General features: G+C 38.4%; 1 protein-coding gene across 3 annotated transcripts in view; it reads right to left on the bottom strand.

Annotated features, from left to right (window-relative positions):
* CCDC149 (coiled-coil domain containing 149) overlaps window positions 1-23,001 on the bottom strand; it is a 50,110-nt gene that overhangs the window by 5,035 nt on the left and 22,074 nt on the right. For 2 of the 3 annotated variants that reach the window (XM_071743824.1, XM_071743823.1), the window contains exons 5-12: window positions 19,738-19,854; window positions 18,098-18,270; window positions 16,566-16,638; window positions 15,171-15,255; window positions 14,080-14,224; window positions 7,936-8,012; window positions 6,574-6,606; window positions 2,830-2,937 (exon numbers count right to left, since the gene is read on the bottom strand). In XM_071743824.1, the coding sequence (XP_071599925.1) occupies window positions 2,830-2,937; window positions 6,574-6,606; window positions 7,936-8,012; window positions 14,080-14,224; window positions 15,171-15,255; window positions 16,566-16,638; window positions 18,098-18,270; window positions 19,738-19,854 (811 nt within the window). The remainder of the gene's footprint in view (window positions 1-2,829; window positions 2,938-6,573; window positions 6,607-7,935; window positions 8,013-14,079; window positions 14,225-15,170; window positions 15,256-16,565; window positions 16,639-18,097; window positions 18,271-19,737; window positions 19,855-23,001) is intronic. The other variant, XM_071743825.1, reaches the window with a different exon arrangement.

Below are 23,001 nucleotides of genomic sequence, written 5' to 3'. Positions count from 1 at the left end.
GCTCTGAAGAGCTGGAATACAAGTCTGTGGAAAAGGCAGGGATAAATTAATTTTCAAGAGGTAATCACCCACTGGATGTTATCCTCATTATCTGAGCACTCAGCTGGAATCCTAGGAGCTTGACTCACAGCACTGTGTATCAGAACATACACACTCCAAGTGCTCCAGAAAGAGCCAAAACCTATGTACCTCAAACTGACACTTAAAATGTGGGGCTCTACCCTCATTCACTCTGTGCCTCAGTTTCCTCCCTCTACATTGGGATAATACCATCCCATCACCTTGCTGCAGTTTTCTGAAGATTAAGTGTTTCTAAGCACTAGACCACCAGAGGAAAGCTCACAAAAAACAGTGCTTTTGTCTTTAGGGAACGTTTAAAATAGTGCACAGGCCAAACAGCAGGAGCAATGCACTCAGCAGTGAAGAGGGAAAAACCTGAATAGCTGTTCCTTATGCTCAAGTACAAACTCTCCCATGACACCATCCATCCTGTGCATTGGATAAAGAGAGATTTGGTGGCACAAGACAGTCTTTAATTCATAAGATTGTTCTGTCTCATGCATTTTCACACAGGAACTGCACAGTATATCCTACAGACTTCTAGCATGCAGCTTAGCTGAAACAATGATAAAAAGTGCAGACTAAATCAGGACTTGATGAGATCAGCGTGAGCAGATAGATTAGATTTAATAAGCCAAAAAAAGCCCGTTGATTATCTGTAGATCTGGCTACACCAACATTCAATGTATTACAGAAAGTTCTGATAAAGAATGTATGATAGTGAAAAAGCTAAAAATGTATCCCTGGCCAAACAGGCACTAAATATTAGTGGTATTATTTAAAGAACCATAGCTGACAGACATGACACCAGGCCTTGTATTTAAAGACATGTAAGAATTTCATTGCTATTCTGTTTATGAACTGTTTTTACTCAACTAAACATTCAACTAAGATGAAAATAGAAGTGGTTTTGCTTTTATTTCTAGAAATCTTTTAAACTTGGTTGGTAAATAAAGGCAGATGAATAAGTTCCTACATCCCCCTGAATTTGGAGGCACATTGTGTAGATGGAACACTGCAATATGTTCCAGGCTCCTAAAACTCACCAGCAGAAAGTCATTCTCTATGCAGAGGTGACTCCATGTATCACTCCCATAGAGCTGCTGACTGCAGAGGAGCTGTGTGACCCCAAGCACAGGGACAGCCCTGCAGCTGAAATCACACTGCTTCCTCCTTTCCAGGCTTCAAAAGGAAGATGGCAGCCCCAAACTGCCCATCACTTGAGAGTCCTGATCTCTGCCTTCCTTTCCTCCCTGGTCCAGGCTTTTTTCTGTCTGGGTTTACATTATCTTGAAGGAGTGATACATGCAGTTTTACCAGGGTTGGTGGCATGGTTTGTTTATTTGTTGTTTTTAGCTCATGAGATCTAAAAGTGAATGGGGTGGAAACTCCAGCCTGTTTTCTCAAGTGGAAATCTTTTCCTTAAGTTTCAAATTCCTTTCAATTATAGATATACTAAATGTTTTCATGTTAATAAAACAAAACAAAACAAAACAAAACAAAACAAAAAAAACCAAACAAAAAAAAAAAAGCAACCCAAACACAACAAACTAGACAAAGAAAAAACCACCAAAACCAGTGGTCATCAGAATTTAACATAAAAAAGTGATTTGGCTGACATTTAAAAAATCAGCTGAAGTAGAAAACAGCATGGAAAACTTCAGCCCAGAGCTCAAGTTTGGCAGTGTGACAAAGTAACAGAAACAGGGTCTGATGAGCTGTGACAGGCAGCCTTAATCAAAACTGTAATACCAACCTCACCTAGGACAAATATGTAAAGGAAAGTGCATAATGCCACCAAGTAAATACTTTTAGTAACTGCAGATTTAATTAAAAGTCAATGATTAAGCAGGCACAAAATGAATATTTATGAGTTGTTATTACTCACTGGAGAACTATTCACTATAGTTTAACTTCTTATTTTTAGCAAAAATACCAGCTGATCAAGATTATAAAAATGATCAGTCTGGCTGTCAGGTTTTATCAGATGATGACATGATGACATGGATAATAAAGTCAAAATTAAGCCACAACCTATTTAGTTTCAAGACTAACAAATAAATTCTTTATGATGCTTCATGGTTAGCTGAGTAAGATCTGGGCATACCAAAATGTTACACCCTTAAAGAGCTTATCCAAATGCAGATAGGCAAGCATAATAATCCATCTCCCATCCATTATGAAAAACTAACAAAAAAAAAAAAAGAAAAAAAAAAAATCAAGGTTATCAGCAAAACACTATCTTCTGCTACTGTCAAATAAAGTTAAACTTGACTTTGGAGAGATGTTAAAGCTTGCTGTTGGGGATTTCTAACAAAACACATGCAAGACAGTCAATTTCGAGTCAGGTATTTCAATTCACTGAGTGCAATCAGGAACCCTTTCATCTAGATATCAGCTATAATGCAGGAATCTGCTAAGCCAGTTCCACAGACTGCTTTCCTACTGTGCATTTTAACCCAGCAAGAAAGAGCAGGAGGCAGGTAAGGGTAACACAGCCTGAATAAGTTTTTACAGTATCAAGTTACCTGGCAGGAAAATTCTCTGAGGTGTAAGGCCTGATCCCCAGCCCTCTTCAACACCCATTTCTCAGTTGTTTCTTTGCTAGTTGGGACCATCTACCCATTTTACTTGCAGATGATTTATTCCATCTCTGTGATCAAAGAAACTTTTGCCTTCTGCTATCCCATCATGAAAATTCATTACTTTTTATTTGGAAAGAAATGAGTGCTCAGCTCTCACCATGTTCCTTACGTTCCAGGTGCTCACCTTGTACTTCAGTTTTCTGTGCCTTATCACTGAGTGCTGACAGTGGTGACCTGGACTGCTGTGTAACAGGCAAGGTTGGGTCACTGAAAGTTATGGTATCCTTTCCACCTGAAACAATCAAAGTGTTAGAATTATTAATTCACTAATTACATCTAATGCATACTAATGATATTCAAACACATCCTTTTTTTTTTTAATGCAGTTTTTTTAGAACAGAACAGGAAAAGCATCTCAAATGATCCTTCTCCAGCATGGAAAAAATACTCTGTACTGTAGCTGGAAGTTATAAGCAAAATAAAGGTTTATGCTTTTACTTGCAGTATTGAGTAAAGGACAAATTTTGATGGAAGAACACGTGCTGTATACTCAATTCAGAGTATTAATAATCAGATCATACCAGAAGATTTCCAAAGAGTAATGGATCATTTGGATGCTATTACCAGCAACTGTTCAGCACTGACTCTTTATGCTCTATTATTCTGCCTCAGTGATGTACCTGCTCATATCACATGTGTAGTTTTACACTACAGACACACACATACTATCCTACAATGCTACCTTTAAAAATAGGAAAAGCATAGCATAACTAAGAACTGAGGGAGGAAACAAGCACACAATCCCTTCTGGGAAACAGGAAAAATTTTAATCAGAAAATTCCCAAAACATTTCTGAGCATTTACACTTTAAACCAAAAGAGAAAGTGCAATTTTCTAGCTCTTCTGCAGACATAATGGTGCAAGAAACTCTCCAGTTGAGGACTCTGCTGTAGATGGCCTCGTCTTTACAAATTTTAGTAATGCAGAAAGCAACACCTGCAGATCGTTTAGGAAGTCCTCCACTATTCAAGATGCTCGGGTTTTTAGTGACTGACACTACCTTAAACCTAGAGGGGAAGTGGCAGGAAATGTGCAAGATCAGCTGAGTGTGGTGTTTCTGTGGCCTCCAGAACAACTGCCAGCTCTAAGTAATGGCTGGGGAGGCAGCTCACTGCTGCTCTATTTATCTCCATAAGAAGGGACATTTATGTAACAACCACTTCTCCCCTCTAAATCTGTTTGTACGTTTCACCTTAAGGCAACATCCTAAATCTAATCACCCATCCAAGACAAAGACTTTCAAAAGAGCACCAGGTCAGAAGATATCCCGAATAAATCCAGCTCTGAGAAAGTTCTGGTACCTACTAAGAAATAATAAAAGGCAAGCTGTTCCCATGTAATTTAACTGGACTATCCCAATCCCTAATTCCTTTTGAAAGTACTGGCTGGAAGCAACTTGATCCTGAAGGTATTAGTGACAGTTTTAAATCCTTTGCGTGTTGGGGTATTTACTGCAGCAACAAAAATGCAATTAATGCTTTTGATACATGGATGTTGTCAAGCTTTGCTCTCCCCGTCAGAATTCTGTCTTTGCCATGGCAAGTAATAAAAATATATTATTAACTAACAGGAAAGTGGTGGAGAACTCCCTCATTGTAAGGCAAAATTAATTAAAATGGAAAAAAAAAAAAAAAAAAAAAGGCAAAACAAATCCAAGGGCTGTTTCAAATGCAAAAGCCCCTAAAAAGAATGCACTTTCCTGTAACAATGAAGGAATTTTTTTGCTGGGAGAAGAATCACATCATAGAGGGAACTAGTGGTATGAAAACAGTCAATAGATATTCATACAGTCAAAAGTAGTCACATATCAAAAAAGACACAAGAGAACACAACACAGGAAGAAAAACTCAAATAGATGATGAATAAAGAAGGGGGGGAGAGGTTTTAACAGTAAAAAGCAGTCTTTTCTTTTTCCTTCTTTTTTTTTTTTTTTTTTTTTTTTTTTTTTGTAATAGAAAAAGCAAACCCTGAGCTAAAGTCCCAGAAGATCGCAAGACAAGCTTCAAAAAAGAAACTTCCTGACTTCCTCACAGCATTTACACAGTAAACACATTCACTTTGACATTTTTCTCTGAAAACCAACTCGGTTACAGAAAATAGAGCTAAGCTCAGTATCCACACGTCTGAGCAACAGATGTGGCCCAAAGAGTCTGATGCATATTTATTAACAGTGACTCACATTCACTCATGAAGGAGGGACTTGGGGTACTGCTGCACTATGTTCTGTGAATCATGATCTGAAGTTGGATTGCACAGAGGGAATTTCAATTAGTTGCCGTGTAAGTTCAATTTCATAACTCAGATAGCTTTGCATTCCTCTATTTAATGATTTTTTTCAAGGACACCAGGGACAAGTAGGCAGATCTCAAAATAAGCAGACAAATAAGTTTTCGATAGGAGTAAACTTCTTTCTTCTCCAGGGTTGGGCATTGTCTTACAACCCTGCATCCCCCCCCAGGCTGTTGCTGGCTACACCCCCAGCAGCTGCTGAGCCCATTAATTCTGCCTCTGCTCCACACTGATTACTGCAGAGCAAGAAGCAGCCCAGAAACTTTCTCACCATCCCAGACAGAAAAAGGCTGAGTCATGGTTAGCTCGCTTTTTTTCACTGGAAATCTGGAATTTTCAGGAAATTGCAGATTTAAAACCCCACAAAATTACTTAATCTGAATGTTTAGTGACATCAGATTGTGAGAGGAATAAGGTGGTGTTTAGTGTGGACTATTACTGAATACATTTAACATATTATGCATGCATATTTGAACAAAAATGTGCCTAGAAATGCTTTTGTGAATATCACATTCTCTGCTGCCTTCTCAAGGCAAACAGGCTCACAGAAAGAAAATCAAGAGTCAAGTCTATGGCCAGGCTTGCTTTTTTTTTTCTAGCAGTGAACTTTGCAAGAGATTAGTTTAATTAAAGCACATTTCTTATAGGGGAAGCTAAAGTTTGTGGTAGACAAACTTCTACAGAAAATGAACTATTTTCCCCTTTTCAAAAATTAAATATGCATTTCCTCTTGATTTAGCTTCCCCCCAGTTCATTCAGGCATTGCTCAAAATGCATGTGACAAATATGACACCTAACTAAAAATGAGAAGCTCTTTTTTTCAATAGGTAAAGTTTATTAACATAATTTATTAACACCATTTGGAAGATATTAATATCATGGTCACAGTGGATGTTATAAACATTACATGGACAATGATGCCTAAGTAGGAACATTAACTTCAGATTAAAACTCTGCAATTTATAATGTGCGTTTCTTTCAGTGCTACAGTGAACATCAACTTTCATCTGTGTATTTTTTCCAAATAATAATTTTTCTCTCTGGATTTAAGACTGACCAGATGAGATACTCTCCATATTCTGCCCCTTCATCCAATCCAACATTCAGCTGCAGAGGCCACTGTGGTAGCTCCCACAGTATTTGTTACGCTCTGCTCTTTTATGGAGTGGAAGCTTTCTACACTCTGAAAAGAAAATTGGAGACCCACCAGGTGTTGCAAGGCTCCTTCTGACCACCTTAAGAGTAGAGTGCACTTAAAACTAAAAGTCCACTCTTGATTTAAAAAGCAGGCAGCAAATCAACAAACCTTGGGGCTCAAGACCTCAAAATCCTGTAAATTCCTCGAATTCCTTTACAACTATTTAAGACCATCCTCTCCTACTATTTTCCTCAATTTAAAGGAATCGTCCTGGAGAGCAACCTCTATTTCTCTTGTGGTCATCTAACTCAGTTGACTGAACACCTCAATCTGTTGGATATAAAAAAGGTTAAATAACAATTCCATTTATTTTCATGCAGTGACAATATTTAACATACTGCTAAAATCGGTTACTAAAAATATAGGTCAAGCAGAACCTACTCCCAAATCCCACTGAGACATTGTAGCTCAGGCCTTCAGGCAGCAAAAGAAAGGAAGGAAAGAGACAGTTGTTATTGTATAAACATTAATTTGATGTCTTACCTACACAGACCAACCACGGTGCAAGAAGTACCCACTGTTCCATTTTTTAAAATACATTTTGCAAAGATGAGAAATGCTGCATTTATTAATGTATGAATTTCACAGAACACTCTTTTTGGGAAAAAAAAACCCAACCATGCCTTTAAACTGGCCAGTTTATGATATACACTTGACAAAAAGGCATTGGTGGGGTCTTAGACAAATATTTCCTCAGCATCTTCTGGAGAATGTGGGGAGGAACAAATGCACTAAGTATACTGTGTCTGTTAGGTGACCAGCTGAAGAGTAACACATGGAAAAAAAAATTGGGACCTTCAGTTCTCAGTGAGAGAGCCAGTTCCAAAAAGGTGACTGAGAACGCTTCAAACAGGAAAGCTGAAGTGGAAATACACCACGTCAGGCCCAAGGGTTGAACAGCATCTGTTTGTCAGGTGGTCCCATCACCTTTGTCACATTTTCTTCTAGGAGGAAAGGTTAGGTAGAAAAAAAACCCACCCAAAAACTAGAAGCCTGAAGCACACTATCTCCCACCCCCAGCAGCACTGATAGGAAGCTGTAAACAACAAAGCCTAATGATGCAAATACCAGCAGTGGAGCAGCATAATTTACAGTGGTTAAAGAAGGCACAATTAGGTGTAATGGGAAGAAAAGAAGCAAAAAGCAAATGTAAATTAAATATTGCATATTTCCTAACAGTGAGGTCTATTAGGAAGCAGATTAGTTCTCCCATTACTTGAGTAATTCAAAACCAAATACAATACTTAAGATGCTACAGGGAATAAACCTGTTTTGGAGAGATGGACTAGAAAATTTAAGATAATTTATATTTCCAATTTCTAAGAGTTTATGGTTCTACAGAAAAACATTAAAAATACAGCTATAAAATCAATGGAAGTTACAAGTACAAAACTAATAAATAAAATTTCTTGAAAAACAGAATGGCCAATATTTCCTACAACAGTTTAAATAAAATATTTCCTTTTTTTGCCTCCAGACTATGGAGACAATTTGATTATTTCCAGTACTTAAAACTTTTTTTTTAGTATACATATCTAACTTAAGAGTTTAAAGAGTCCACTGATTTTTGTTTTCAACTTGCATTTATCAGAGGTTTTTAATTTTGTAAATGTGCTAAACAGCAGTTGTGAAATTACTGTCATTAGAAAAACTATATCCATATAAACATATATATTTTTCTTAAATGCAAATACACCCTTGAAAACTAAAAAATGCAAGCTGTTCTCTTGAATTTTTACTCACCTGGAAGACTCCACAAGCCAGCAATTTCCAAAGTTCTTAATTTCTTTTCTAGTTCTGCTACTCTGTTTCCTAGAATTCTTGGGAAAAAGAAAAGAAAAATAAAAGCCTGGGGCAGTCAGCTGAGATGAGATTCCTTGTTACAGTAAGGTTACCAAAGCCCACTGAGCTTAATTTTTAACTTGTTACCTAACTAGTGCAGTAAACATGTATACAATTATATCTTCTCACTAATGGCAATGGACAACATCCCCCAGAGTTAAAAGAAAAATTGAATAGAGCTGTCTAATCTATCCTATGGTTTAAAAAAGAAAAAAAAAATGGTCTGGGATATACTGGATGTTCATACTTTGCCCTTTGGAATAGAAGAAGAACAGCAACTCACAATATTTTTATTTCTTTGTATGCAAATATCTCTTCTTTACTTTCTGTACAACTAAAATGACAAAATATGGAAAACTCAAGACAAGATCTAGGTTGATTCTGAAGTTCTAAGAGATGATTTTGGCCTAGTCCTTTATTCACAGAGGTTTCTCTATCACTAATATTGCTTAAAATGGCAAGGAATATCTTTTTCACTACATCTTTTCTTCTAGTGCTGAACTCTATTTTCTACTTTGCTAAAATGCTTCAAGCTCTTTAGTGCCTTTATCACCTACCCTTCGTTTTCACTGAATTTCTTGGGTCATCTCTTCTGTTGTATCTGATTTCTACACAAATACAGTTTGCAGTGAGCTTTCCTGCAGGATTAAGCTTTTAGTCTTAATTCTCTCCCCAGATCAAATGAGAGATTTCTGTCTTGCAAAGAAAGCTCTTTTTTCCAATGAATTTTTGAGTGTGTTTGTCTCACAGGCACAGCAAGGCTCCTAGAGTCAGGCGTCTTTAAATAAATCCCAAACAATACCCAAGAGACTGAGAAACCCAGAGGAGGCAGCAATTCTAAACATGACAGAAGAGATAACAGACAGCAAATTTTACTCATCAAATTACAGCAACAGGCTAAATCAGTTAAATTTGAACTGAATGCTGAGAAGCAGTGTATCCCAGCCCAGCAAGGCAATAGGATCTTCCCATGCTCCTGTGTAATGCTGCCCTGCATGCTCTGCAGTGAGGGTTTTATGCTGCAGACATCTGAGGTTACTGGGAATGTCATTACTGACAAGATGGCAGAATCTGGGAAGCACATGAAGAATAGTAAATGCCCCAGCAAATAGCAAAAGGGCTAAAAAAACTGATTAACAAGGACTAAGTATTTTTTTCATCATCATCATCACCCTACTGCAAGGATTCTGCACTGACACAAGAAAAGCCTGTAAGTATTTTAAAGATTACAAAAATATCAAGATGTGAAATAGAGAAAGCTGACAATAAATAAGAGAAAGCACTGAGTGGAGCAGGGGTGTGCACCAGCTAGGAAAGCAGTCATTTTGGGAACAGTTATGTTTAGGTTGAAACTCAGTAACCAAATAGGTTATCAAGTTTATGATGGATCTATTAGTGTCTTCTCCAGTTACAGTAAGATTGAGCCTATACTTTGGTTTCAGAATGCTTCTTTCTGGTAGAAGATACTCAGCCTTAACTCTTGTCTTCATTTCCCAGTGTACAGCCTGACATCCAGCAATTGTTCTTTGCAGTACAAAGCAAGAGATGACAGAGAAAAGCACAGAGCAAGTTTCAAGAAGCTCTGCCTTGCACACAGGGACCTCACTCCTGTCTCCCTTCTAAGGCCTCACCAAAGGTCATCTGAAGGACCTGGAATTCCCCTAGAGGGGCAGGGAACAGACAGAGATGATGCAAGACTTCTTCCAGGTCATGTTAGCTCTATCAGGGAGCCAACAAAACACTGCTGATGTAGCTAATGGTTGTCACCACAAATGAGTCACAAGTTAAGCACTTGTGCCAGGAAAAAAAAAAAAAAGTCCTTATTATTTTCAGAAATAGTTCACCAGTAGTTCCAGGGCAGAAAAGGGGGGAAGGATACTGCCCTGCCTGTTGGCCAGCCTTAACACAGAAAGAAAATGCTCTGCATCAAATTCAGTTATTGCTACTGCTCTTGCTACTCAGTCAACAATAGCAGAGTCATTTTCTCCTGCTTCTCTTAAAATGTATAGTTCACTATTTCTAAAGGGTTTGCAGTAAGTATAGCCCGATAATTCCAACTCAATCCTCAGAAGAGGCACTGAGCTATTTTTTAACCTTTGTTGCAGATTCTTAAATGGAAGTATCATTCTACAGCTCAGAACAATGGTTGGCAAAAAGAAAGGACAGTCCCTGAACCCTGCTCCTTTCATTCAGGAAGAGTGCAAAATACATTCAGTAAGAAGTCTCATTCTAGTTTGCTCCAAACCACATTATCTGAAGACAGGTGTGGAAGAAATGAACCCTACATAAAGCTGCAAATTCTTCTAGAAACATTTTTTAAAAAAATAAATGTACAAGCAACTATGAACACAATTGTTATCCCATTCCTTCCTTCTCCCTGTGACCTCCAGATATTTTCCAGCTTCTGTATGTACTGTGGGAAGACTGAGCTGTGGTGACCTGGAACAGTAGGTATTTTTAAAGGGGATACATAGGTTCATAGCATCAAATTCCCTAATCTATTTTTTTTATCTCTAGCCATAATGGGTCAGATCTTTTGACTAAAAAAGAAGGATCATGGACAAAGGTGCTGAGAGCTGTTTCTGTTCTCCTCTGGTCATGTGCCTAATGCAACAAAAGCATCACTTTAAACCTCCCTCCAGGATAAGTCCTTACAGAAATCCGTTGTTCAGGTAACAGCACCAATGCTCCCATCTGAATTTAGAAGCTTCTTTTTAGCTCTCCCATGCTCCCCAACAGACATGGCCACAATCTGAAGGGTGCTGGACTGATTTACAGCACCTGAGCTCCATTCATCTCATTTTCAATTTCGGGCAAACACCCTCATAGAGATGCAATCACCCAAATGTCTGGAGACAGGGTCTGCCAGGGTCACATATCTAGTTCTATACATCACATGAACACATTTGCTCAGGTACAGACTGACACAATCGTTTCTGTAATTTTGGTCATGACTGAGCTTGCCCTAGTTAGAAAAATTAAAATTAGTGCAACAAGTCTAAGCAGCAGAGCAGCTTCTTCACTGATGTGGCTTGCATGGATGCTTTCAATTTCAGAACAAATTGCACTAAAAAGAACATCTAATATACAGTTTATTGCTGGTAGAAAAAAAAAAAAAAGACTTGTATCCACTTGCTAGGCAGGGTTAGGACTGTTTATTTTAGTATTTATGTAACTAATCTTGCAACACATTACTGTATACAGAATTAATTTACAACTGCCTTTTCAAATTAAGCTAGAATGCTTGTGAGGAAAAATAGAGGATGTTACTTAAACTTAGCAGTAGTAGCTACCAATCACCTGGGGAAAATTACCTGTTTTCTTCTCAAACAACTTTTTTTTCTTAAAAGTGGGACTAAAAATACTTAAGGCTGGATTTAGCCCACTCGTTCCTAGGCACATACTCCCACAGGTCATTTTATCATGCCACAGAGCTAGAAAAGTGGCAATAATAATAGTGTGTCTGTTCCAAGAGCAAGTGGCAATGGATGTTTTTAACAACACTGTAACAGCAGAGTTGACTTCAACAGCACATCCGAATTCTCTTCTATGTAAAAAAATCTACTGCCTACCATTCTGCTATTGTAAACTTTTATAGCCATATCTCACCTTGCAAGCAACAAAAGAGATTTTGACTTCAGAGTATTTTAACCATTTGAAGGAAAATAAGTTCATATGGTCTGAAAAGTCTAACTTACCTATAACAGAATCACTAATAGGTCAAGCTTCTATCAAAACCAAAAGCAGAACTTCTTCCTCAAATGAAACATCCACCTCAAAAATCTCATGTTCTTTACCTCACAGAATCTCACCTTCTGCATGCAACAATCTGAAAGAGTAACTGTGTCCTCCAAACATGCTCTTTGCACAGGGAAAGCCAGGTGAACAGGATAGAGGGCTGAAGGAGAAGACTTCTACCTGCTGGTTTATGTAAAACCTTTTCTTTACAGTTCTCTCTAGTTCCACATATTTTTCAGTTTATGTACCTGTCCATTTTACTTGTGCACTGACCTCACTCTCACCTCTAACATTCTCCAGCAGATAGGCAGTTTCTTCCCTGGTTTTTGAAGTAAGCAGTCCTGTAACTTTTTTGATGGCAAGTGTCCTCAATGACTACCTAATGCATCTCAAATAAAGTTTTTTTCCTGATGTCCTACCTGCAGCTCCCTTTTTCACTTTAACCCTTTGTCTCTTAGGTGATTCTATCTGAAGTAGTTCCCATTCTTCCTAGATCCCTAAGAGCTTCTTTAATTCAACTAAAGGCAAAGGTAACAAAAAGAATGGGCATACCACACAGGAGTGTTGCTGAGGCTCTTCACTTAACTTGCTCATGATTTTGTTTTTTGGGTTTTTTCCCCCCCTGAAGCATTCTGAACTTAACACCACATTACAGCTCTGAGCACGTGTGTGACCTGGGAAAGATGTGGACTGTCACCTCCCTTTCAGATCTGATCTTCTATGGGGCACAGAATATTAGTTTTTGCACAGAGCCCATCTCTACTCCCATGGCTATATAAGCCCAGTTGGGCATGCAGCTAAAAGAATCCTGTCTCCTTGTGAAGGCAGCAGTGGAAAGCAGAGACAGTGAGATCACAGAATAAATCCATCATTGGAGTGAGACATTTGAGAGATGCAAGAGACTGCATCTGATCAAAGAAAGATACAAAACTAAGAAAGATGTTTGCTGTGGTTATAGGCAAAAGTATGCAAATTAGAACAGGAGGTAATGACAAAAGTACGAGGATGTAAAAGGCAAAAATTGATTATACCTGGAATAACAAAAGTTACTCTATTTTCCTTCTGATGTTACATTAGCAGTAAGAAGGGAATAAGCAGAGGGTTAGTCCTTCATTAACACTGCTCAGTGCAGGAACTCATCTTACATGGCATGACACACTTGCAGGCAGGAATTGACTCAGCTGCCATCAGTTAAGAGATAGGCTACATTTTCCCTGCTTCAGTCTCCCTTTAGCTGACGAGGCATTTGCTTTCTCAAGAGTATTAAACATGGCTATAAACTGCTCCTCCAGTTCTGTGGCTACATCACTAAGAATTATGCAATGGAGTCTGCCTGGTGCCAGAGTTATCCATTTCCAAAATGAAACATTTATTCTAGTGCAATACAGTTTACTTCAGTACTACTCCTTCCTTTCATGAAAGATGTCTGCATGTTTCTGGCATCTGCTCCTGATGTGCTTTTGAGAAGCCTGAATAACCTCTGATTACCAGTAGTGACTCACTGTTAGGAAAAAAATAAAAGGCAAAAAAAATCCGAGCACAGAATTAAGGAACAGTTCCTAGCTTTGATTTTCAGATGCTGTATAAGGACAATAATACCAGAATGTCAGAAAATGTGTCAAAAATTATTATATTCTGCAGTAACAGGATCTGTGCAAGACACAAAGAATTCTACTGATGAGCAGAACAGCTAAGAGTAAACAAATTTGCCTTGAAAGTTCAGTTCAGATTTTTTAAAAAATCATGTAGTAGCAATCCAAGTGTGTTTTATCTCCTACAACTTTTGGGGAAGTAACTACAGGAGCAACAGCTATCATTTGTATGACACACAAGCTCCTAGCCTGACAAATGTTAGATAGGATCTGAAAAGATTTATTCTTAGGTGCCACATTTACTATTCCCACCCATGTTGATCAGCAAATTTCTACACTAAAAACCAATTATCACATATCTTCTCCACCAGTTCCTTTCTCTTGGCAGCTTTTCTTTACCCTCCCTACAGACTACCTGCAAGAAGTCCCCTCTCCGTGTTACTATGGTTTTTCTTAAACCTGAGCAGCAAACCAACCCTTGCCTAGCAGAGGCAGACAGGTGTCTGTCAACCCAAATTTACCATAAAAATGTAATTTTTATCTAAACACATACCAGATCTTAAAAACTAATGAACCCACCAAAACTAAAGAACCCAAATGACCCCAGATTTGCTGTGAAAATGGACCTTCCTTACCATTTTCCCAAAGTCCCCCCAAAATATGACTTTTCCATAGCTCAGTAAGTTCTGGTTTACTCAGAAGTCATGCTACCTACTTGTTGGTTTGCCGTTGGTGTTGTATGATCATGTTTTTTTCATGGATAGTCTCCAACAATGCAGTGGCCAGAGATTTGAGATCTGAAATGGACTTTGGTGTGGCTGGTAGACTACATCCATGATCTTCTGACAACAACTCTTGAACTATAGTGTTAAAAATACAACAGAGTTTTGGTTTCTCATGCACAAAGATATGACACAAACATTTATTTAGCCTTAAAGAACTATTCTCATTACTTAAATGAATACAATTTTTTTTCTTCAATTAACAAACACAGCCAGAAGACCAGAAATACAATTGGTAGTGGGCATAAGGATGGTGGCTGTCTAAGCTGATTGTTATTTTACAGCAATTGTCAGAAGGCAGAAACATCTGCTAACTTAATTCTTATTTTGGAAAATCATTTCTTTTTTCAGAAGGAAAAAACCTCATTCTTCTGCCTGGTTACAGATAAATGTACTTGTATACTCAAGTACATGGAGAAGAGGGCAAAAGACAAGTTAAAAACAGAAAAGTGAGTTTCAGCCTACCATGACAAATGATCTTGTGTGTGTGTGTATGAATGTATCAACACCTAAACAGTAGGGTTACAAGTATCTTGTTTGGGTCAAAGAATTTTATTTTCTTCTTTCTTTCCTTATCTTGTTATTTTCCTTGAAGAGGGAAAAAGGTTACTCCATTTTGCAACCCCATGAAGAAGCATGGAACAGGAGCAGAAAACCTGACTTAGGGACCACTTTTCTACCACCCAGTCTATTTTGCATTGGAATATGAATTGTGATTGTCATCGTTAGAAGAGCAAAGAGATGAATAAAGAAGTGATTCATCTGGGTCAAAGTTGCAGAGACATTTAGAGATTAAAAAAATAAATTTGACAAAACTGACAGGAAAAAGAATGAATGGTAAAAGAGGTACAGAAGGAAAAGCAGTACTCAAGAGGCACAAGTCAACTAAGAAAAGGACAAAAAGTAGCACGTAATAAAAAGAAAGATTTTGGTTTGGTTGGTGAGGAAAGGGTTACTGAAATAAAAAGGTAAGATGGAAGGAATTCAGTGAGATATGCAACAGCACTTTACATTTATGAAATACCTTGCTTTGCAGACAGGACTCCAGTCAGAGCACTGCTGCTCGATCTACCATGAGGCTTGGAATTTTTTCGCCTTTCCAGTGCATTCTATAGAAACAACAAATCTCACTTAGAAAAATGGCAGCAAACCTTCAACAGGTTCAAACCCTCAAGATCCTTTCAATAGGAGTAAAGAATTTGGAGATCTAGATTTTGACCTCAGCACAGTTCTTCAGTGCTTTGAGCTTATACCCATAGTAACTTATGGATCTGTGACTCTCCTGGAGTATTTTTCTCCAACCCAGTTTTTCCAATGTTACAGACTCATTTTGTCCCATTGCAATCACTTCACTGGAGTCTCTCCCACCCACTCACTCCAATGCATTTTTAAGAAGTGCTTATTTTTTAATAATCTGCTGAGTGCCACTGAAGATACTGCAGTATCCTGTAAAGAATATCAGCTGGGAACAAAATCAGACTTTCCCCAGCATTTACTTGGATAGGCTTCAAAGCAAAAGCTCAAACTCCTCTGTCAGTTTCCAGAAGCCCTTTTAGTAGCAAATAATGACTTCCAGGAATTAGCAGTAGAATAAGCCTGATACAGAAGTCCAGCTCTTCCAAAACAATTACAGCTCTGCAAAACCCCCCAGATCACCAAGATTCTCAGTTCTCACTGATAAACTAACTTGGTCTCTGAGAGACCCAAGTTGTATGTGTGAACAGACACTGAAAGGCACCCAGTACTTTCAGGAGCTTTGCTCATGCACAAAAAGCAATTAGTGCTATAACTCCTTCATAGTCATCAAAGTCTGTTCTAAGACAATCCTTCCTGTGGCCTGACAAGCAGCTCTTTCCCTCTCATGGCCCAAAATCAGTTGCAAAAGAAAACAGTGTTTGACTTCAGGGAAGAGCAAAAATATTTTGCCCTCAGAGTTCAGTCCTGAAAGTTTCATACAAAACAGCATATATTTTAACCCAGGAATGGAAAAACAATTAAGACCTAGCAGTCATTAAGACAGATAAAGAAACAGTTTGGCCATTAGAGAAAAGGGAGGCAAGTTCTGCTTGTGACTTGCAGTCATTCACAACACACTGAGTAACCTGCTACTTTTCACCTATCTGCATGCTGAAAGGCTGAACACCCTTTCCCAGCAGGAGGGGTCTCCCACAAAACTTAAAAAAGGTATTTAATTAATTTTTCAAATTGCTCTTAATGGGTATCTTTGTACCACATCAGCTAAGAAGCCTGCAAGTCAGACTGAGCATGTAAAATGCATACATACTAATACTGTCAGAATGCTAATGGCAGATCTTGATTTGGAGGAACTTTGTTCTTTAAATGCATATGAACGTGAGAATTACAATAACCTCCATGAATAATGAAGCACTGTTCAGATGATACAGTGAGAGGATCCTACCTTATACTTAGTAATATTAGACTTAAGAAGGTTGACTTCCTCTTGAAGTTGTTTCAATCTCTCTTGAAGATACCTGAAAAAGAAATGTAATCCATGTTACCAATTCATGTTACCTTCAAGTACTGCCTCAAGCACTCCTCTTTACTGTTTGCAATGTCCTCTCTTTGAACTACTGAGAGTTCTTTTCCCTCTGCAGTTTTGTGAGGGATAAAGTAACAAAATCTTACTGCTCTTGACCCCATAAAACTTTAAGTAGGGAAGCAAATTGCATTGGAAAAAGAGGCTGCCCTTCTGTTGTATTTGTCAAGCATGTTCCACAACCATTTTATATTGGTTCTCAGGTTTTTGGGAAGGGAAGCTAAAAGGATATATTTATGTCTAAATGAAACAGTCAGGAAACATTTACTGGTGTCCTCTATACTTGAAAGTTTGCGAAATGAACACATGAAGATTTGTAAATATGTCACTGCAAGTCTCAACTATGCAAACTTGTGCATTGCAATTATGTGGCACTTCTCATTAGCAATCACAAAGTAGAAATTTTAACAGTATAGTTGAAAAATGGTATACCATTAACTGAAACAGAACAGTTCCTCCAAATAGAGTTTATGCACTTGAATTAGATGGCTATTTCCACATAGGAAAAAATATTTTTCATGTATAAAGGGTTTATAAAATATCTTCTTTCATGTAGTGCATCTGCAACTGTATTAGGGTTTGTGACAATTTAACTATCTTAGAGAAAAAAAAAATCCTATCAGTGTCAGGGAAGGAGGGGGCTTAAATTGATAAAGAACTCAGTAGGCCACACAAAACAGAAAAAACCCTGGAGTTGCTGGGAGGAAGTAATGCCTTTGGCATTACACTTTCCTACCCAACGCATAAGACTCAGTAAATAGAAAGTGTCTTAGAGGATCTATTTCACCCTAAGGTAATTGTTGACATTAAGGGAGGTACCTGCTATGGCTTTGCAAGTGACTCCTTGCTACTGACCTTAGCAGAGACCATCAAACACATTGGTTTCCAGAGAAAGCAGCAAGAGTATCTACATGGGTGATTTCACCAGCAACTTTTTTTGGGAAATCATTCCATGTTGACAACCTCTCCCTGCGGTGAGAATTACAGCTGAAACTATTAACTCAGGGTACTCTAAGTCCCTGTTTCCAATCCAAGATTAGCCCACCACAGCTCACTGTGAATTTCTTAAGACACTGATTTTTAATATTCTTGCTTTTGGTATCATACAGTGATGGGAATCAGAAGGTCTACACTTCTCCTTTTTCTTGTTTAGCTCTATTTGAGAATATCACTGACATCTCTGCAGCCAAATAAAACATTGGTAATTTCCTGCAGCTTAACTTTCTCAATATTATTTGATGGTTAGCAACAGAGTAAACAAAACAAACTATCACAAGCTCTTAAGTTTTATTCTTGGATATATTTTCTTTAAAGTTTTGCTGTGACTGACTTCCTGAGGTTCCTGTTGAAGCAATACACTGCTTGTTCTGAGGAATGACTTGCAATGCACTCACCTGTTCTCCATACACAGAGCATCCACGTCAATGATACGGTTCTCATTCCCTCCTAAAACATGATTAAGTTCTTGGTTTAGTCTGTCAGACTTATCTTGGTAAAAAGAACGTTCCCCTTTCACATCCTGTAACTCATCCAGAGCAGCCTGAAGATCGTATCTCAGAGTCTCAATCTGAGAAGAGAGGAGAGCTGTATGACTGCTCTGAAGTTTCAACAAAAGATTATACAGCACCCAAACTGGAAACAGCAACAAGTTCCCCATGTCTAAGCAGGATTGATTTGGGACAGCCAAAAGTCTTTCCAAAGTTCGTAACACCTGGTACTTTTACTGTATTTTGGCATTATTTAATTAATTTTAAATCAAGTAACCTCAGCAGTTAAGACTTGTTTTACAAAATTTCTAGAACATACCTCAAGTGTAACAGCAAAAGAAACCTTGTATACTATAATTCTGCTGCAAATATGCTTAGCTGGATTTAGCCTATAGGACTCCATGAATGAATGCAACTGAATAAGAATTTGGCAAATTTGCAGGATGAAGAAAAAGTCTGCAAGGGGGAACTTACACTAATTACAGGACTTAGAGCAATTAAGTTTCACAGAATAGGAAGAACTGAGAACAGTACAAAACAAGACAGCATAGAGTTGTCAAGGTGAGCTTTGCTACTAGGTATAGGGGTGAAAGAGTCCAGTATGAAAGCTGCTCAAGCACAAAAAGCTTCAAACTTCCAAGGAAAGGAAATGGAGAGTGTGAGAAAAGTCTGTGATATGTTGTGAAGTCTCCACTGGCACCTCAAAGAACACTGATATGTCAGGAAGGACATCAGAAGACTATTTGAAAAAAGGCCAGGTGATAAATAGAGAAAGTGTGAGCTTGGGAACAGACACCAGATAAAATCAGATTGGAAGAAGACCAAGTTCAGTCATCAGTCCTTCTGGTAAATCAAAGTAGTGCTATGCTTGAGTTGAGACTGAAAAACAAGAAAAAAACACCTCCACCCTCTGGATCACAGAATGACTCATTCAGGGTGGATCTGACATTTGTAGGAATGAGTGTGGGAACAACAGAGAACACAAACACCCAAAATTGTCCAGAAAGCTATGCATTAATACTAGAGGAAGAGTCTGATGAACTGGATGGTACATGGCCAATAGTGCTGATGCACAGTTGAAGTAGAACTTGAGAAATACAATAATTTCTCAAAAGAGGTGAACAAATAGCCAAGAGTTAGGAGGAAGAGACTAACAACACTTTTACAGAAGATTTGATTCAGAAAGTATCTGTAGATGCATCAGCCACCACACACTTTGTTGCATACTTTTAACAGCTTTCACTAAGGAGCCCCTCTCACTGACATTCACTGAAAATATTAAATTGCCACAACTTGTTGCTGCACCTTACAAAAAGAGAAGAACCAATAATCTAGAGAAGGAATTCCTGAGATTAGGAAACTCACTCTAATCATGTATGCATGTTTAAGTTAGTGCTCAGTAAGAAATACTTCAGTAAAAATCCCAACACCTTCACAGCTATCTGCAACATTAATCAGCCACCAGCCCTCCAAACACAATCACAGCATTCACTTGCCACTGGGCTAGCTCTGTAAAACATGACAGTAAATGCCCACTTAGCTATTACTTGTTCTCGAGCCTTCTCCAGTTGTTGAACAAGGTCTTCTCGTTCATGAGCTGCAAAGTGTCGAGCCCCAACTTCATCATCTCCAAGTCTCTGCTTTGCTATTGTCATTCGAAGGAGCTGCAATGACAAAAGCAACTCGGTCAGCCAGAGAACAGGAGGCTGTAGCATCAGAGTACATCTGCATTAGAAAGAGTAAAGCTGTCACAGATTTTATCTTTTCCAGGCCAGCTGGTATTATTTAAACCAAAGGGAATTTTCTGAGCTGAGGGGTCAATCCTCTTCTCAGTCAAAAATTCCAGCATCAAAAGGAGCACTCAAAGCATCAAAAGGAGCTGAACTGGACCCTGCAACAAGCCACCACAATATACCAATGATGTACAAATATACAAGTTTTTTAGGAGTGACAGTAAATAATTCCGGTCAGACTAGAAGGAGAGAATGCTCTGAAATCCAGTTGCATATGTAAAACTTAAAATTCTCTGCAGCAGAGAACTCCTTCTAGTTAAGAATAAAGCGTCTTGCCCAGCTTCATTTTACTGACACCACTTTAAACCCCACTGCATTACAGTGCAGAATTTGCACTAACAGTGTAGAATTTGCATTAACAGCTGCTAATACATTTGCTTGTGCATTATTTTTTTTCATCTACTCACCAAAGTTAGTTCATGTTAAAAAAATTTTAAAATGAGGCAACAAAAACACTTCACCAAGATGCTCAAACAGCTAACAAACTCATGAGTGTTGGAACTGCTGGAGATGATCTGACTTCAATTAGCACACACTTCAATAACCAAAAAGCAACTACTTTTCAAAAATCATGGAGTATTAAAATAACACTCTAGAAGGCATTCAGCATTTACAGTTGTTTATAATGAGTACAACTGGGCAAAAGTGTTGCCTCCCCGTGGTCTCATTTGTAGGAGCTCCCCAGAGGCTCTAGGCACCCATGGCAATAACCAGGCTGACTCACCATATCTTTGACTGCACCAAGGAATTAATGTACATCATTATATTGCAGAGTTAGAAAAAAAAAAAAAAATCAATCTTCTGAAGCAGAAGATTGTACATTAAAATGTATCTTTGGTATTTATGGGATGCCAGTCACTATAGCTGCAATGTGCCAGTTAAAATCCTGCTGATGTAAGACAGACTACCCAAATCATCCTCCCCACTTATTTCAGATCCAGTTCAGTGCAAATCACTGGAGCTAACACAACGTCTTCTGATAAGCAGTTCACTAGTTCAGGGAAAGCTGTGCCCCCCAAAGTAACTGGTTTTAGCAAACCACATTTCTCCATCCCTGCAGGGAACGTACAAACCACTGCACAGTTAGTAAGGCTGAATGGATCCTAGGAGATATAATTCCTATTAATTTCTTTATCCGAACAAATAAGTCAAAAAGGCAACTAGCAATTCCCAGCATGGCTTCATAGCTATGGGGCTTAAAAAAAAAAAAATGCTAAAAGGCTAATGAACAAAAGGCATGGTAATGTGATTTAATTCAGTTAGATTAATTTCATTTCTAGACTCTTGCTAGTGAGAAGGCAGTAAGAAACAAATGTAATAACGTTTTGAGGACGCAATTTTGCTCAAACTGGAAACTGGGAAGGGGAAAATCACTCTTTACCAGTGTCTTCAATGCCTGCAGCAGAGCAGAACTGCATAATACTCAGCACCAGACTGGGAACTGGATCAGAGCTGTGACTCATGCACTCTGACCAACCCTTCTCCAGCCCGAGAGGGGGGAGGCATAATTATAACTGCAAGCAATTATTACTGCAAGGTCAAACAATCTGATGACAGAAGTAGAACTCTTTATTTACTATTTATTTTGAGGTTAAAAACCCCAGCCAACCAACCAACCAAAAAACGAAACAAACAAATAATAATAATTAAAAAATAAACAGAAATCCAAATTCAGGTCATAAAAGCAGCACTATAAACATATATAAAATAAAGTAAAATGCCAATCCATAAAACAACAGAGTGCTTCTTCCAGACAGTTGGCCAATCAGAGAGTTGACAGGGCAGAACAGGCCAAGTCCTTTAATTCTGCATTACGAATGTCTCATGAGGCAGCACCACCTGCTATAAAATTCTTCCTTGAAAATGCTGTGACCCAAAGAGACTCTAAGTGTTATGCCAGAGGGTCAGGAGTTTACTTCATATATTAGTGCTTTGTTAGAAACTTTATACACGTGCCCTCTGGGTGCTGTAATTTTATTTCTGTCATTCGGAAACTGTTGAGGAAAGGACTGATCAACTTCATTCTGCAGACAGAGAATAGGTTAATGCTGCCCCTCAGGATTCTGTAAGCAGCATCCACAGCAGAGAGGATTTAAATTAACAGAGCCTTACCAGAGATAGCTCTTGTTTGTCAAGAACCAATACACTGTTAACCAATAAAATTCAGTGCTGCAAGCCATTGGCCTGTATCAATGTAATATCACAGGTTTTTCTTAATAAGGGTCAGCTAAAATAATTATTCATAAAGTAGCAACTCCCTAGCAGCTTCACAATGCCCCAGTCAGTCTTCACTGTGGTGGCTGCTGCCCAGGCTAGGAGTCCACAGACAATGCCTGTGCCAAAGCTGCACACTCCTGATTGCTGATAAAACATGGAGAAGGAAAAGAGAAACAAACACAACCAGTACATTCTTCATGGAAGGCAGAAACCATCATGCTTAGCTACAATCACTGACAGTCTTCACCATGTTGCCTACAAAATACTAAAAAGTGGACCAGAACTGTGCACATTTGCTACCTCAAGTCCCAGTTCTACCTTTAAGTGTTTCCACTGTTGCTGCATGAATGATTGTCTGCCCTGTAATAATGAACTGTCAGTCATACTGCAGCCAGTGTTTGCCATGCATCTTCCTCTCACTTGGCACTGCCTTCAATAGCTTACAAAACCATTCCTTTGTGTGGGTAGGAATTCAAGTGAATGCAAGGAAGTCATCTCATCTTCCAGAAGCCTCCAGTTTTTCTTACGCTTTATATTTTCACCCTTTTACAAAAGAGAATTGTTAATTCCTAACTATCCTCATCTAAGTTTCAGCAATTGTTCTCCAAGCATTGCTGCCAGAACACTAGGAAGGAAAAACATTAACAAATAACTATCATAAACATACAATAGTTCTCTTGTGTCAGAGCTGATAAGAGATTGTGATCAATCATAAAAATAAATAGCCTTAGATATCTGTTGCTGGAGTGCTGCAGTCTAACTATTGCTGTATTTCTGGAACTGCAGCAACAAATCCTCCCA

This window comes from Heliangelus exortis, chromosome 4 (genome assembly GCF_036169615.1).
Source record: "Heliangelus exortis chromosome 4, bHelExo1.hap1, whole genome shotgun sequence".
In the NCBI taxonomy this organism is placed as follows: Eukaryota; Metazoa; Chordata; class Aves; order Apodiformes; family Trochilidae; genus Heliangelus; species Heliangelus exortis.
Note: the sequence above shows the minus strand (reverse complement) of the source record. Positions and strands in the feature narration are given on the sequence as shown.